General features: G+C 38.9%; 1 protein-coding gene across 11 annotated transcripts in view; it reads right to left on the bottom strand.

Annotated features, from left to right (window-relative positions):
* Nucleotides 1-7,704: 7,704 nt before the first annotated feature.
* ST18 (ST18 C2H2C-type zinc finger transcription factor) overlaps nt 7,705-14,602 on the bottom strand; it is a 167,133-nt gene continuing 160,235 nt past the window's right edge. For all 11 annotated transcript variants that reach the window (XM_033001113.2, XM_033001111.2, XM_033001118.2 and 8 more), the window contains 5 exons: nt 13,451-13,672; nt 11,357-11,445; nt 9,714-9,817; nt 8,828-8,971; nt 7,705-8,026 (listed from right to left, as the gene is read on the bottom strand). In XM_033001113.2, coding sequence (XP_032857004.1) covers nt 7,886-8,026; nt 8,828-8,971; nt 9,714-9,817; nt 11,357-11,445; nt 13,451-13,672 — 700 coding nt within the window. In that variant the 3' untranslated portion in view covers nt 7,705-7,885. The remainder of the gene's footprint in view (nt 8,027-8,827; nt 8,972-9,713; nt 9,818-11,356; nt 11,446-13,450; nt 13,673-14,602) is intronic.

The following is a 14,602-nucleotide window of genomic DNA, read 5'->3' as shown; positions in this document are numbered from 1 at the left end:
ATGGCCAAGACCATGCAAAATCTTGCATGTAAACAGTGCGGTATTGTAATCAATACTTTAATTAACAGGAAGGCAGTGCAAAGCTGTCTGCATTGGGGAAATAAACTCTGATCCCGTAGGCTGGATGCGAAAGCCATGCTGTTGTATTTGGAACCTGCTGGAACTTGTACAGCGCCTTATCTGAAAGGCCTCATACGCATCGTGACAATGTCCTCTAATCTGGTAATAAAAAGGGCATCATGAACGGTGGCAGCCAGGCCAGCCAGCGGTGGCTGCAGTCACGCTACGCTCCCAAGATGGTGAAAGGAGATTTAAGCCTCTTGCAGGAAAAAAAAAACCCCACCAGGGTTGCCTCCAGCCTGGCCTGGGTAGGGAGGAGGGGAAAAGGGAGGGAGCGCAGCTGGGCAGCCGCTGCCTGGTCGGGAGGAGAAAAAGCAGGCAGCAAGCACCTCGGTTCCTCCCCCACCACCAGCCACCCCCCACGAAATCTCAGCCTGCGAAAGCAGACACGCTGGCGGTGAGAGTTTTGCACTGCTGGGGAGTTTCTGCAGCAAGGCTCTGCCTGCCCAGCCAGGTGCGGTGGGAAACGTTCACCTTCGCTCTTCCAGACACAAACCCGTCCCCGGGTGAGTCAGAGCTCGGAGGTAGCGGGTGTTTCCCCAGGAAGCAGGGTTAGTAACGCTGCTCACGGTGATACCAGAGCAAGCTGGGGAGGCTATTTAGTTTGACAAAATGGTGAAAAACCCCACGTTTGGAAAACAGGCCAGTTCTGCACTGGGTGGAGCTGATGTAGACTAGAACCCAATGAACTCCTGTGGAATTCTGCCCGGTGCCTTGGACCCCATCGCTGTCACAAGAGACACAGGAGCTATAGACGATGCTTGCCTACCTGCCTTCTCGCTCAGATGTTCATATTCACACATAAAACTTGTACCACTGACATCCTTTGCACCAGGCACAAGAGTGCAGTTCTCTGGCGAACCTTGCACTAACTCTTGCTGCTAGTCTGGGTTGTACCTCATGCCGATCAGGAGCTGGCCCTTGCCAAACAGAATCTGTAACAGCTGAGCCTCCCTCCTCTTCCCTCTTACGGTGAATCATAATTTTGCTCTCATAGCAATCAGATGATTTTCCACAATATCTGTAGGATCTCCATTATCTCAGTAAAAAATGCTTCTGCTTTTATAGTCTTTGCTCTTGTTTTGAAATTTAGATTCTGTATTTTGAAAATTTAGTTTCAGACTGACCAGCAGCACTAACTGGAAGATATCTCTGAGGGAAACAACGTAAGAAGCGCAGGAATAAAATGAGGACTGGAATAATGCCTTAGGAGGGGGGAAAAAAGGGAGGTAAACCTACATGATGGGCTGTGCATAAGAGCTGATAGTGTTTGAAATGGGAAATGTGGGGATTTCTAGTGAACCTGTGGTGTACAGAGCAGAGCCAGTTCTGACAGGCAGAAGAACTAAACCAGAAGCAGCAGATCTGAATGTCTTAGCCAGTACCATGAAGCACCTCTAAAATGCAGGGGATGAAGTGACCGCCTCAGAGTTATAACAACAGCCATCGAGGCATTTAATATATAGTGCAGTATTGCAGATATCTTTCATCAAACACAGCAATTACTACTTTGAAACTGACAGTATAATGCCAGACGTATATTAATAGTTAGGACACGCTTTTACACGTGTGCGCTGGCTCTTTCTCCCTCACTGTACATGTATGCATGTACTGCATGCTCCTATGTAAGACTGGTGTTGCTCATTCTTAAAACACTTTGAGTGTGTGGCTCATCTTCTTGTTTCACAGATGTAAAAACAGGGCTGAAATCAAGCATCTTGCTCAGAGTTACCCAAAAGACTGAGCAGGGCCTAGAGGTGCCGTTTCAGCTCCTGCCATCTGGGAAACACAAAAGGTGTCCCCGTCACAGCCTCCAGCACTGATGCTCTATATGCAGTGCCTCTGCCACACGCGTCTGTGCAAGGAGCTCAGCTCTTCAGTCCGTGGAGATGGCACTGCATTTTTCTCCAAAGGAATTTGTTCTACACATATTTTCCTGGCAGGTTTTTATAAATTTTTTAAAACCTTCATTCCTTCTGTAAAATCTTTTTGACTAGACATCACGATTAAAGAAAGTGACTCTGTTTCCCAGTTCTAGGCAATCCCCTCCCAAAGGAACTAAGCTCATCCTGCTTCTAAACAATCAAATGAATTAATCCCAATGAATTTGAAATCAGCATAGAACTTGGCTCCTAATCCAGATTTTGCTTGTTGTATCAGAAGTAAGCAGGGAGTGCACATGACATGCTACATAACCGTAATTAAAGAATATTGCAGGCCAGATACTTTAAGCCCCAGCTCCAGCTCCAGCAGCAGTGACAGGGAATTGGTTGGACAGATGATATCTTCAATTAAATAAAGAATAAGGTTTGGTCCTTTGCTTTTTCTTCTTTTATTTTCCATCAGAAGCTTAAAGAAGGTGTGCACAGACAGTAAAAGAGGAGTTTGGTAAGGGTCAGAACAAGGCTTGGGGTAATATCAATGGTGTTTTATTCTTCAGTACCTGGGATGGGCACACATACCCATACTAGAATTTTATAGTGAAATGTACATGCAAATCGATGGTCACAGGTTATATATAACAATTCTATAAAATTGTAGTTTGAAAACTTAGTAACTAGTCATTTGGATTGGACAGAGAAAGGAATTTCGAAAAGGTCCTGCTTGGCAAAAATAGCTGTACAATTATCTTCTAAAAATAAAGCCCCTTCAAGGATGTGAAACTGGGCATCAAAATCCGATGCTGGGCACCAAAATCTGGTTTGGAAAAATCTTGTGCAGTAACAGTTTTAGGAGCAGGTAGCAGCAACCTAAATAGTAATTGTTATCACATAACCGAAAAGTCCCGAGATTTACTTAGACAATGTCGCTGGGAACATTCATTAAGAATGAAATGCAGTTGAAGCAATTTGTACCATGAAGTCAGACAGGAAATCAGACTAATCCTTGATGAAATTATGTGTAAGCTTGGCTGTCTAAGACTTACTAGAGCAAAAGAGACAGAACAAAACCAAGCCAGAATGAGATATTGAAAGGTACTGAAACTAGGTCATTGTCCTACATTGCACAAAAGCTAAATGGAGCTCTATCTTCCCACAGTATCCTGAGCAAGATGAACAGAGGACTTTGTCTGGTGCAAATCTCCCATCAGGGTCCAAGTTATACTGCTGCATAAATCATACAAAAAACTGTAAGCATAGCAGAAATGCCAAGACAGGTAGTATGTACAGCACTGAAGGAACACAGAAGGAAATGAAGGGAATGGCTGCTGTCATAGCTGTGTGTCGCTTCATGATAACAAATTCCCATTGAGAAATCCTGTGACTTATTAAAAACTAAAAAAAAAAAAAAAAAAAAAAAAAAAAGTACAAGATGGGTAGGATGAAGGGACGCTGAATTTAAAAGCCATGACATAATTAGATAGAGTAAGCCAGCAGGAGAGAAGAGGTGCTTCATTAGTAAATATAAATAAGATTGCAGTAGTTTTCTACACCATAGTCTCAAAGACCTTCATCATGATTAATTAAGACACAGGGTAGACTTCCTGAGCAGATAGGCTAGCAAATATTGACTGTTCTTGCTCCCCTTCTCTTCGATATTTAAATCTTCAATTCAAGTTAATTCAATCAATGGAATTGATATATTTTTACTGAACTAAGCACTTTTCCCCATTCTATAGGCATAGATACATAACAATTATTAAAAACAGAAAATTCAGAAGATAGGAAAGATTTGAAATGTTTTTTCAAGCACAACATCTTTTGTTGTTTCCCCCCCCCCCCCATAGTTTATGTTAGTTTAGTAATGAATATGGCTTAACTGTTTAAATTATTCTTTTTTAATGGAGAAAGACCATATTTTAAACACTGAAATAAACATTATCAGAGCAAGTTATTTAAAGATGAATGCAGGAACAGCCTTTAAATAATAATAATTTAATCAATTAACTGTGGATATCATATATCTTACCAAAAACCACTAGGAAAAGTGTTCCTTTGCTCACAGTCCCTGTCTCAGATTGCTGGAAACATTTGAGAATGCGTCATTGTTTTCTTAGATGTATGTAGAGCCTAACATCCTCATACCACTGCCCTCCCCCAATCTTATAAATAACAGATAATAAGAATTAGTATAGATCTTTAAAAACTGAACTGTGGGGAGCTGCCTACCTTACGCTAAGGCCTTCTAAATTTGTAATTTGAATTTAGGCAGTCAGACAAAATGAAAATCTTGGCCTCAGACTTTACCTGTTTAGCATTAAGGCACGTTAATAAAGGAGACCTGTTTCTGCTTCATCTGTGATGTATGAGAAGAGACATTAGTGTCTGCTGACCTGAAACTCTACAGCGAAAGTTAAACAGTAATTTTAAAGGACCCTGAAAAAATACCATTTTATATTCATAAAGAACTATTAAGAACTATTACTTAAGTAACTATAAATTACTTAAGATAAGCTCATGCTCTCCTTGGATAAGTGTCCTAGAGCAAAGAAAACTCTGAAGCCCAGTGAAGCAGAGCTTGCCAGGACAGCTCTGTGTCCAGCCCAGCCCTTTGCTGGCTCTACAGTTCCAAACTCAGCAAGATAGGTGACTCCGGGATTCATGTCATGATCCAAATTTTGAACCTCTGCTCTATTTAAATGTAGAACATGTCAGGTTTTCTAGTGTCAGAGGCCATTTGGGCTTATCTAACTATGCCCGTTCAAATAAATAATCACCAGCTACTTTATGGGCTTTAAATTTATCTTATTTTCTAAATTAAAATTATTCTTGGTCTATTCATGAGAAGTTGGAATCTGGGGCAAGAAATGCTCCTGAAGCCATTAGCATTCATCCTAAATAAAACTGGCCTGTTTTCGCTACAATGAGCAGTGAAAAAAGAAAGTCCATTAGATACTGGAAACATTGTCTTTCTAAAACCAGCAGATTTTTATTTGTGCAATGTCTAAGCACTGCAAATCTCAGCAGAAAATTGCACTGGAACAGTGGGCGGTTCCGAATTGCTGGAAACTTTACAATGGCTTTTATGTTTAAACATCATTTAGCAGCTGTTAAAGGTCAGCACAAATCCTGTACTTTATCAGTATAAATGAAGTCTACAACTGCCAAGGAAATAATGCATTAAATAATGCAGTGATTATTATCTTGATTTTTTTTTCCCTTCAGAAGTGAAAAAGACCTCTTAAGCAGTTCCATTTTTTTCGTCCTTATTTCGAATTGACAAAGTAAAACACTAATTAAATTATTTATACCAGAAATTTACTTACAGGGATGACACATTTTGTACACAAAGCAAGTAAAACATATGACACGTTGTATAGTGCCAGGTGCAGTTAAGAAAGTGTAATACAAGTCAGCATCTAGAGGCCAAAAAACCCAACAAACTTCCTGCAATGTTTCATTATCAATTTTATTTCCTACCATACACCAAATGTACAGCACAGAACACAATTTTGTTGTTTTGATGTAAGAAATATTAATTGTATGAAGAAACAGTATACAAACTACTCCAAATTAAAAAATGCATACATCATTGCTCTTTACAAAAGGTCTAATTTACAGTATAGCTCATCAATGCATTTAAACACAAAAAAAAAAAAAAAAAAAAAAACAAAAAGAAAAAAAATCAGTGCACATTACAAAACACATCAAGTACAAGGGAGGCAAATAAATACAAACATACTTCACAGAACATCCTGAGCAAACAACCAAACACAGATAAATTAACCTGAAGCCATAGTAAATCATAATAATAAATACATAGGTCAGTAAGAGGTTTGTTTTTTTTTTTTTTACTTAAATAAAATATATAACAAATTTGTTAAAATATTTAGTAAATTAAATTTTAGTCTTTGTAATGAGTGAACTCATTTTGTATGCATTTAACAAGTATAACAAATGTTTGCTTTTTGTTTTTTTAGCAAGAACAATAACTTTAATAGCAAATTTTTGTTTGGTGTCCTCCTATTTATATTAGACAGCACATATGGTAGCTTTTGAAAAATCGATTTAAAAATAAACACAGCTCCTAAGAACATACACTTTCCCCTGTCTAAACTAGGATCGGAGAGTTGAATCAGCCCTCAAACAAAAAGCAAGCCCCACCTAATGCAGAACAGTGACCACAGTGCATGAGAGTTGAATCACTTTTGAACAGTACTTTTGTGCAGGAACAGTAATAATATAGTTGTATATGTCAAGCCTGTGAATGCCATCATATTCAATCTAAATATAAATGAGGCTAATAAAAATAAACACTTTCATTATAGCACGGAAAAATTAAACACACGCTAGATCCATGTATACATTTACACTGAGGCACATATGCACATGAGGTGTGTGTGCATACAAAAAAGGCAGTTTAGCTGGTTGTTTATACCTTTTTCTTAAAAAAAATAAATATAAAAAAAACTTTGAAATAATGCTTAATTACTTACAATCCCTGAAATAGACATTGCCTCTGTTATAGCAACCGCTACTTTCTGATGGATTCAGAAGTTCCACACCCAGGCTAACCAGATACCGAGGCACACGCCAGCACCTCCGCGCAAGTGCTCGTCTGTCCGCACCTCCGTCTGTCTGGATGCTCTGCAGCACTTGGTGCCCTACCAAAAGACTGGTAACAAGGTCAGTATCAGCCTAGTCTTAGTGAAGAAGAGTGGGAGAGACCAGTCACGGTGTTGCTACAGTTCGTTTGAAGAGAAAAGCAACCACCGCTGCGCTGGAGGGGTATTATTCCTCTCCAGACCGCTGCCTTCTCAGCTGCCGTTAAGTTCAAACCAGTATTAAATGCCATTTCAGGGGAGATGTGTTTGATTCATTATGTACAAAGCCTTCGTCTCGGGATTTTTTTGCGTTTTTCAAATCCAAATCCATAGCAATACTGGTCACTTGGTTAAAACCTCAACGTCTCGTACTAAAAAAGTACCAGTCCTAGCCAATTATCCTTCTTGTTTAGAGATAATTGTCATTTCCCTCCATGAGCTAACTCTGAAAAAAAACTGCAGTGGTAAAATAAACCCGAAGTTCTCTTGAAACATTTTAAATAATCATTCTCATAGGCTAAATCACACAGCCAAGTCAAGTGCTTTGCTGATTGCTATATTTCATTATTGCTAACGTCTTCTTTAACACACTGTTTTCCAGCATACTGTGCTTTTAAGAGCCCAAGTCCCCACTAGTGGGCACCATTTATCTTCTCATTCCATGCATCTTCACATCTCATGTTATCGCAAACTCATTTCTGATACAAAGCCATTATAAAAAAGCAGGATGTGAGGAAAATAAAACTAGAACCACGGTTCAGTCATTTGTTACTTTCATAGGTTTTTTTTTCTTCCTGTACAAACCCAGCAAGTTATTTAATTTACAGTATAACTTTTCAGTCTATTTAAAATCCCATTGGAAAATAAATTAATAAACACATTTGTAAAAATATGGCAGGCCGCAAAAATGCTGTTAAAAGATAAAAAAAACAACTCTTTGATTAGAAATAAATAAAAAATATAAAAAATAGTTGCACACACTTTTTACATTCACTTTACAAAAACTGAGTGCAAAAGAAGAAAAAAAAAAGGAATTGTACTGAAATAAATACAATATACTAACAGAGTGCATTGCTGTTAATACAAATAGTCTGTTGTGGTTTTATTCTTTTTTTTTTTTTTTTTTTTTTTTTTATGTCAGCTGGGAAAAAATTAGTGCAATGTTGCAATTGTAAATGCAGCATGGCAACCTACACCCCTTAGCAGTACATGAACTCCTAACAGATCCATCTGGAGTTTACTGCTGTTAAGTAATTTCTGTTGCCCAGCAGCTTTCACATCCTACACATGGATGCCCTTCACTGCCTGTTTGATACTTTCCAGCAGAGCTTTGCATTCGGGGGAATAGTCCCGTTCCAGATTGCTGTACATGTCTGTGAGTGTATTTACATATGCTTCGAAATTCTGCTCACTGATTGGCCCCTAAATGAAGACAAAACAGATTATAATTGTAGGAGAGAAAATTAAGGCCAAAAAAACCCAAAACACCCAACCCCAAAGCATGGAAAAGCAGTGATATGGCAACTGGGGAGAAGTCAGAAACAGGGCAGCCTTCCAAATTAATGGAGGCGTTGTAGAAATGAAGGGAGTTGCATGTGCTGGAGGAACCACACCATCTCCAAGCAAGAAAAAGGGTGGGAAATATTATCATCTGTGTAACTTGCTTTTTTATTGAGGCCCATTTGGCTCTGGGATTGTGGCTGACATCCCCATAACTGCCCTCACCTAATCTCCCCGCAGCGCTCTGGAGGCTGGGTGAGGGGACTGCAGCTCTGCAGACCCAAGTACCTTTGTGGGTTTGGCCTGCGTTTGCAAGGAAGACATCAAGAAATGGAGTTTTTGAGAAGGTAGAGCTTTGTTGGCTCCAGAAAAATCACCTGTATGAAACAGGTTAAAGCTTTGATGTAGGAGCAGAGTAAATAAGGATTCTCGGTGTGAAGTTTTCACTATTTGTGCAGGGTGGACATTCAGACAGGGAGGGACAAGGGGAAAAGACTGTCCAGCACAGTGCGGTGTACAGGACAGAGATGCCAGGGCTGGTTCAGTCCTGGAAAAAACTGAGCCCGTTATCATGATTCAGCATCTCTGCAAAGAAATTAGGCCAAAAGAGCTCTCTGCTAATACAGCTTCAGTGCTCTTTCTGGTCCCTGAGCTTGCTTATTTTCTTCAAGTGCTGGCAAAACAGTCTCAAAGAAGGTGTGAAGCTACTGGCTGTGGTCTTACCATCTGTGGAAGCTGAATGTCAGCGAGGCTGGAGATGAGAGCTTGGCTTAAGCCAGCTAACTCCTTCAACAGGCTCTCGTTGTTCTGCTCTATGAGTTTGTTCTCTTCTTCTATTGTTTTCAAATTGCTCTCCATAGATGTGATCTAAAAGACACAGGCAGGCAGAAACACACAGAGAGACAGACCCTTGGCGGTGTTGTGTTCGAGGTTTGAACCCAGAATGGCAGTTGCCTGATTGCGAGAGGGGTCTGGAACTCAGGTGTGTTTTTGTTAGGAGAGATATAACTTCTCTACAGAATATTCACAGCAAGGAAGAGGTCGTATTTGCTCGTGTTTGCTCGATTGACTTCGCTGCTGGTTCACAAGGAAACCGTGTGGCAGCAAGGCACTGGAGGGTGCCCTGTGATGGGAGGAGGGAAGGGAGCTCAGTGAGGAAGGTCAGTGTGGAGCTGGGATGGAGATTACGGCCGCAGGGCTGGTGGAGGGAAGGAGAAAGGAGACCGATGTTTACATCGCTGTCCTGCACTTACAGGATCCCTGCTGATCAACCGCAATAGCAAGGGCATGGGTATTAGCTGTTGTGCTACTTTCCTACCCCGTTCCTGGGCACTGGGATCAATTTTAAACTACCCCGACTTTGTCACTCAGCAGATCTTTATGACAATACCCAGGAATCTGCTGCTTATTTACAGAAAACAAACAAACAAATAAAACGTCACAAAAAAACATGTAGGATTTTGATACTTTTAAGTGCCACAGAGTGATGGGAAAACAAGTGCACAGGACACTAACTGTGTTTAAACATATAATTTACATAGCATTTAATTTGTTTATTGTGTTTAAACATAGCATAAGATAAGCTAAAACTTTCACTTTGATGTCATACCTGGGTTTGAAGTTTCATCATGTCAGCTTCAATTTTAAGATTGGATTCATTCAATTCTTTTATTTCCTCATCCAAGTGTCTGATTTCTTCATCACTCTCAATACCTGCAAATAGTTGAAAATACCAATATCATATTTAAAGCGTCCACATGTAAATGGATATATGAGTAACAAGCTGCATTATCTGTTACTGAACAAGAGGAAGATAACAAGCTTCGGATCAAATGATTGATCCTTAAATTGCCTCTTACTTTGCTTTTACTGTCAAAATTGTTTCCTAGCTGTAAAACATCTATATGAGCTGTAACATAAAAGGGACTTTCTGGGTCTTTGTGTTTCACAATCCTTTTTTTTTTTTTTTTTACTGGTGCAACATGCAACTACAAGCTGGAGGGTACATAAAGGAAAAATTGCTCAGAAAGAGGAAAGTTTATCATAAAACATGAGGGGCTATTTGTGGTGGGTTTTTTTTTTCATTTAAAAAGAAACCTAACAGCAACCCTTCTTTTGCAGGGAACACCTCAGGGTAACATTTCCACTGGTATAATTGCTGACTTCAGTAGGCTTATCTGTACCTGCTTCTGATCTTGCAAGAAGTTCTGTGGGGGCAAATCTCTGTGCAGAATAACTTCAAGGAGCACAGCCTTAATTACATGTGATAAACAGTGAAATTTGAATAGCAGCAAAAGAGAAATTTTCAGGAAGCTAACAAGCATTACAGAAAAAAAAAAAAAAAAAAAAAAAAAAAAAAAAAAGAAGGCAGACTTTTACGTCTTCACAAGCTAGGTAACAAAGTAAAAAATTCTTCAGGTCTTTTAATGAAAACCTTGTCCTGAAAAATACTGAGCAGCTACAGCTGCTGGCAATAGATGCTCCTCTTTCTGCTCTGTAGCACTCCGAGACCAGCTCTGCCTAGAGATTTGTGTCACTGTTGTTACTGCTTTAAAAACTGTAGCCCTGAACAGACTCTACTGGGGAGCCAGCTTGGGAAGGCTGTAAGCAGCAGTCCCTGCCCCAGTGATAACACGGACACATGGAAGCAAACTCGTTTGCCCAACATAACACAGCATTTTTCCTCAGCAGTTGGAGGCATAAAGACTAAGTTGCCCGAACCCTGGCTCAATGCCCAACTTAGTAAAGCACGCTCTATAGGAAAGTAGACTGTTATGTATTTCCTCCTATGTATATTTGGTAATTGTTCCTTTACACTTTCTACATATGTTAGCAAAATTGTCCAAGTACCGCACAGAAACTAAACCGTGTAGTATTCATGTTAGGGAGATGAGTCAGTTTCTGAACACAATATTTATCCCTTCTTACCTTAGTCATCAGATAGATAAGTCCTCCTGATCTGTAACTAATAATTTATTAGTAATAACAATATCAAAAGTATCTCCAAATCCCAAAATAATGCTCCTAGGCAAGATGAGAGCATACCCTCAATGTTGAGTTATCATCATGTAAATTAGAAGACTTTTATAATCTCTCATGCAAAGATTTTTGTTATTCAAGATTTGTTATTGCTAGAGACAACTGAAAGGAGTGAGAATTAATGCCAGAATGGCAGAAAGGGGCATAAGTATAAATGGGAGTCAGGGCCCTTCTAGCTAAATAAATGTCATCATCTTTTACAAATCTCCTTACCACCACTTGCTTTCAGCTTGATAGTCATTAATTCTTCCGAAATTTTGCCCTTTTTTATGGCTTGTGCATTCAGAGGACAACCAGACAGGCTGAAACGGATCGGGAAAAAAAACATTAGCACCCCCTTGAAAATGGCAACAATCCTTTCAGGCAATATTATCATGCACTTGGACAGACCTCTGTACCTAAGGTCACATCAGTATCTCCATTATAGCATAGCTTCGGGGAATGACATAACTCATAAAGAGCCATTTAACTGTATATTCCAGCTTGAAAATTGGCACAGAAATCTCAACCTATAAGTAAACAACTCTTAAGCATATTTTACAATAATCAAAATAGCAGTGGCAGCTACTATTAAGTTATGTGAAGATGCATTTACAAAATTCTTGAAGTTCCAATACTAATATATAAAAACTCTCAACTGCTTTTATTGAGGGCTTGTTCTTCAGATGAGAGGGGCAGTATGGTCCTTTAAAATGGCAAATTTACTAACCTAAAAAAAAATTAGTTAATGGGATGATTTCCATGGTACACAACTATTGTATCATTTTGTTGATACATAATAATGATCAATACTATAATAAGTCTGGATATACCCTATAGACTGTAATAGCTTTTTTGAACGGTTCTATTATATAGTCAGTTTGCTTTTTAACCACTGTTCACATTAAATTACATTTTGCTATTTCAAAGCTTACAATTTCATCAGCTGGTAATTATCTGAGGCAATTTTTATAGCCCACTAAAGGGCTAAGATGAACTGCACTGTCTTAATACTATCTTTATAAATAACAAAGAAGAAATACCCATATGCTGAAAAACTGACAGAATGATTTGTATTCAGATGTAGCCAAGTAAGGACTGAAGACAAATTTTGTTGCACAGGAAAATGGTTGATTTGTGTGTGTGTGTGTGAAAATTAAAACCGAAATTCCTAACAGACATGGTGTTTTCACATGGAAAAAAAAAACTTTAACAGTTAGCTTTACACTTGCTTAGCTAAAAGCTATAAGGGAAACACACTGGTTCTCCAGTTATAAAATGCTGCTTAGTATCTCTGCCCAGAGCAGATAACTAACTGGAGGAACGTCTCAAAGCCATGAGTTACTTGTTAGATTTCAAGTGTGCTAGGAAAGGGGATCATACCACAAAAGTACATTTACTACCTCGTTTTAACTAACATGATCTTGAGTGAGATCCAGCCGTAGGTAGGACAGAAATCATCTGTAGTATGAGTTGCAACCAGCCAGCATGCTATTTTTGTTGTTTGCTGGAAGTTATCGTATCACTTAGCTTGAGTTTATTAGCCCCAATTTACAGTAGTGTCCTAATGCAAAGATTTTAACATGGAATGTAGCTCATAAAGAGTGTTAGAAAGAAAGGAAAGGAGGTATGGAATATGGATTCAATTCCTGTTTCAGACAGAAGACCGAACTATGCCAGGTATTCAATACGTTATAAACAGATCCTTTGAGTAATATTGGTTGAACATGGTCAAATTATACTAGTGTTTTCAGAGAGATATGTAAAATTGTGGTGTTTATTGTTACTGGTTATATGTGTGTTTACTGCTTTGTAAGGATAGTTTTCTTTGTAAGATTATTAGAACTTCAAACTTGTGTAATCCATATGAGTTCCATGTTTAATTTTTTGTGTGTTTCTAGCTATTTAAATAGAAAGTTTATGAAAAGATTTTTTTCACTGGTCGAAAGATGAAATGCAGCCATTGCTCTTGCTAAATCTTTGTTGCTGACATTTCAATGATATTTTCATCATCCATAAAAGATTTCCAGATACCACTCCATATTTGCCTAGGAAAGAACTCTATTAATTTTTAAACCATATAGAAACCGTGCTAATCAGAAGAAAAGCCCTTGGAAAGTCATGCTGCAATGGGAACATAGAAAAAGAGGTAAAAATTGATCCCAACCCTCTGCAAGTTATTCTGATCCATATTACTTCAGCTGTAATGTAAGCTATGTTGTTACTTAAGAGACTTCAGCACAATTTATTCAGACTGTAACCTCACATGTTGCCAATTCAACAGTGGAATGTTAAGGAAAAATGAAAAGAGAAAACACAAATTTATACCTTCTGTGGGTGACAAAAACATTATTAACATGACCCAGTCCGTTGCAGCCTGGCAAAGGACAGTGTGGCAGCTCTTGTTTGTTCAGTTTCCAGGATAGTGAAGACCCATTGACAGGACTCTCCTTCTGTCTCTTGGCAGCCAAAGGACAACCAGAAGCAGTGCGATGAGAAGTGTATTTACCTGATATGTGACCTTGGCCATCACAGCCTATCACTGGACATCTACAGAAACACAGCAAAAGAACCCCCGTTTTCAGTGGAGAGAGCAGCAGAAGACAGTCTCAAGAAAGTCTGCGAAAATAATTCCAGCTGCCTGTGCCACTTTGCATTAATGGATTAAGACTCGGTCCCTGGAGGCACACTGTGCCTGAGAATCCAATTCATGTCAAGCTGAGTTATGGGGCTTCAGATGATTTTAAGATTACAAAATTTAAAATACAGTTGTACAGCCCAAGAAACTAAAACTTTCATTTAGACAGTATTTTACCAGAAAAGAAAATTGAAATTCTATCACAAGCAATACACTTCTACAAGTGTATGGAAAGCCAACACTCTCTCCTTGCTATCTAGGTTTTTCATGTGAAGCACAGGGTGGGTTGCTGTACCTGGAAAACTTGTAACATCTAATGCAAATACTTGCAAGGCAAGGTTTGGGATTTTTTTGTGCTGCTCTGTCAGTGTTACACAGCCTCTCACAGATCATTAGCAAGCATTAAGAACAACAGTGTATGCAACTAAATCTTCATATCTATATTCTGGCAGTTATCATTTACTTGTTTTAATAGAATATGCATTCAAGTCAGGAATGTATCTCTATTGAGTTTCCAGTTTTCATTTTAAGCGAAATTTGAGTTTATTTATAGAGGGAAAACATGAGATTTACATATATTTAAGTTCTCTGGGACATATTTTGAAGGAGTCACTCTGATTTAATTAGCTGATGTTAAGTTTTCACTACAGGCAGAAATAATTTGTTTTCCTTCATTTTGCCAAATTTTTCAACCAAGTGGCACTTTCATAGCACTGTTTAAAATTATTGGACCAATGCAAGCAGATACAGCAATCCTTCCTCACTGTTCAAGCTCCAAGGTAGGTGATGGACTCCACCAGCTTCACTAGAAGCAGAAACACTTGGCTCCAGCTCGAGGCCGT

This window comes from Tyto alba, unplaced genomic scaffold (genome assembly GCF_018691265.1).
Source record: "Tyto alba isolate M040663 unplaced genomic scaffold, T.alba_DEE_v4.0 Super-Scaffold_27, whole genome shotgun sequence".
Lineage (NCBI taxonomy): Eukaryota > Metazoa > Chordata > Aves > Strigiformes > Tytonidae > Tyto > Tyto alba.
Note: the sequence above shows the minus strand (reverse complement) of the source record. Positions and strands in the feature narration are given on the sequence as shown.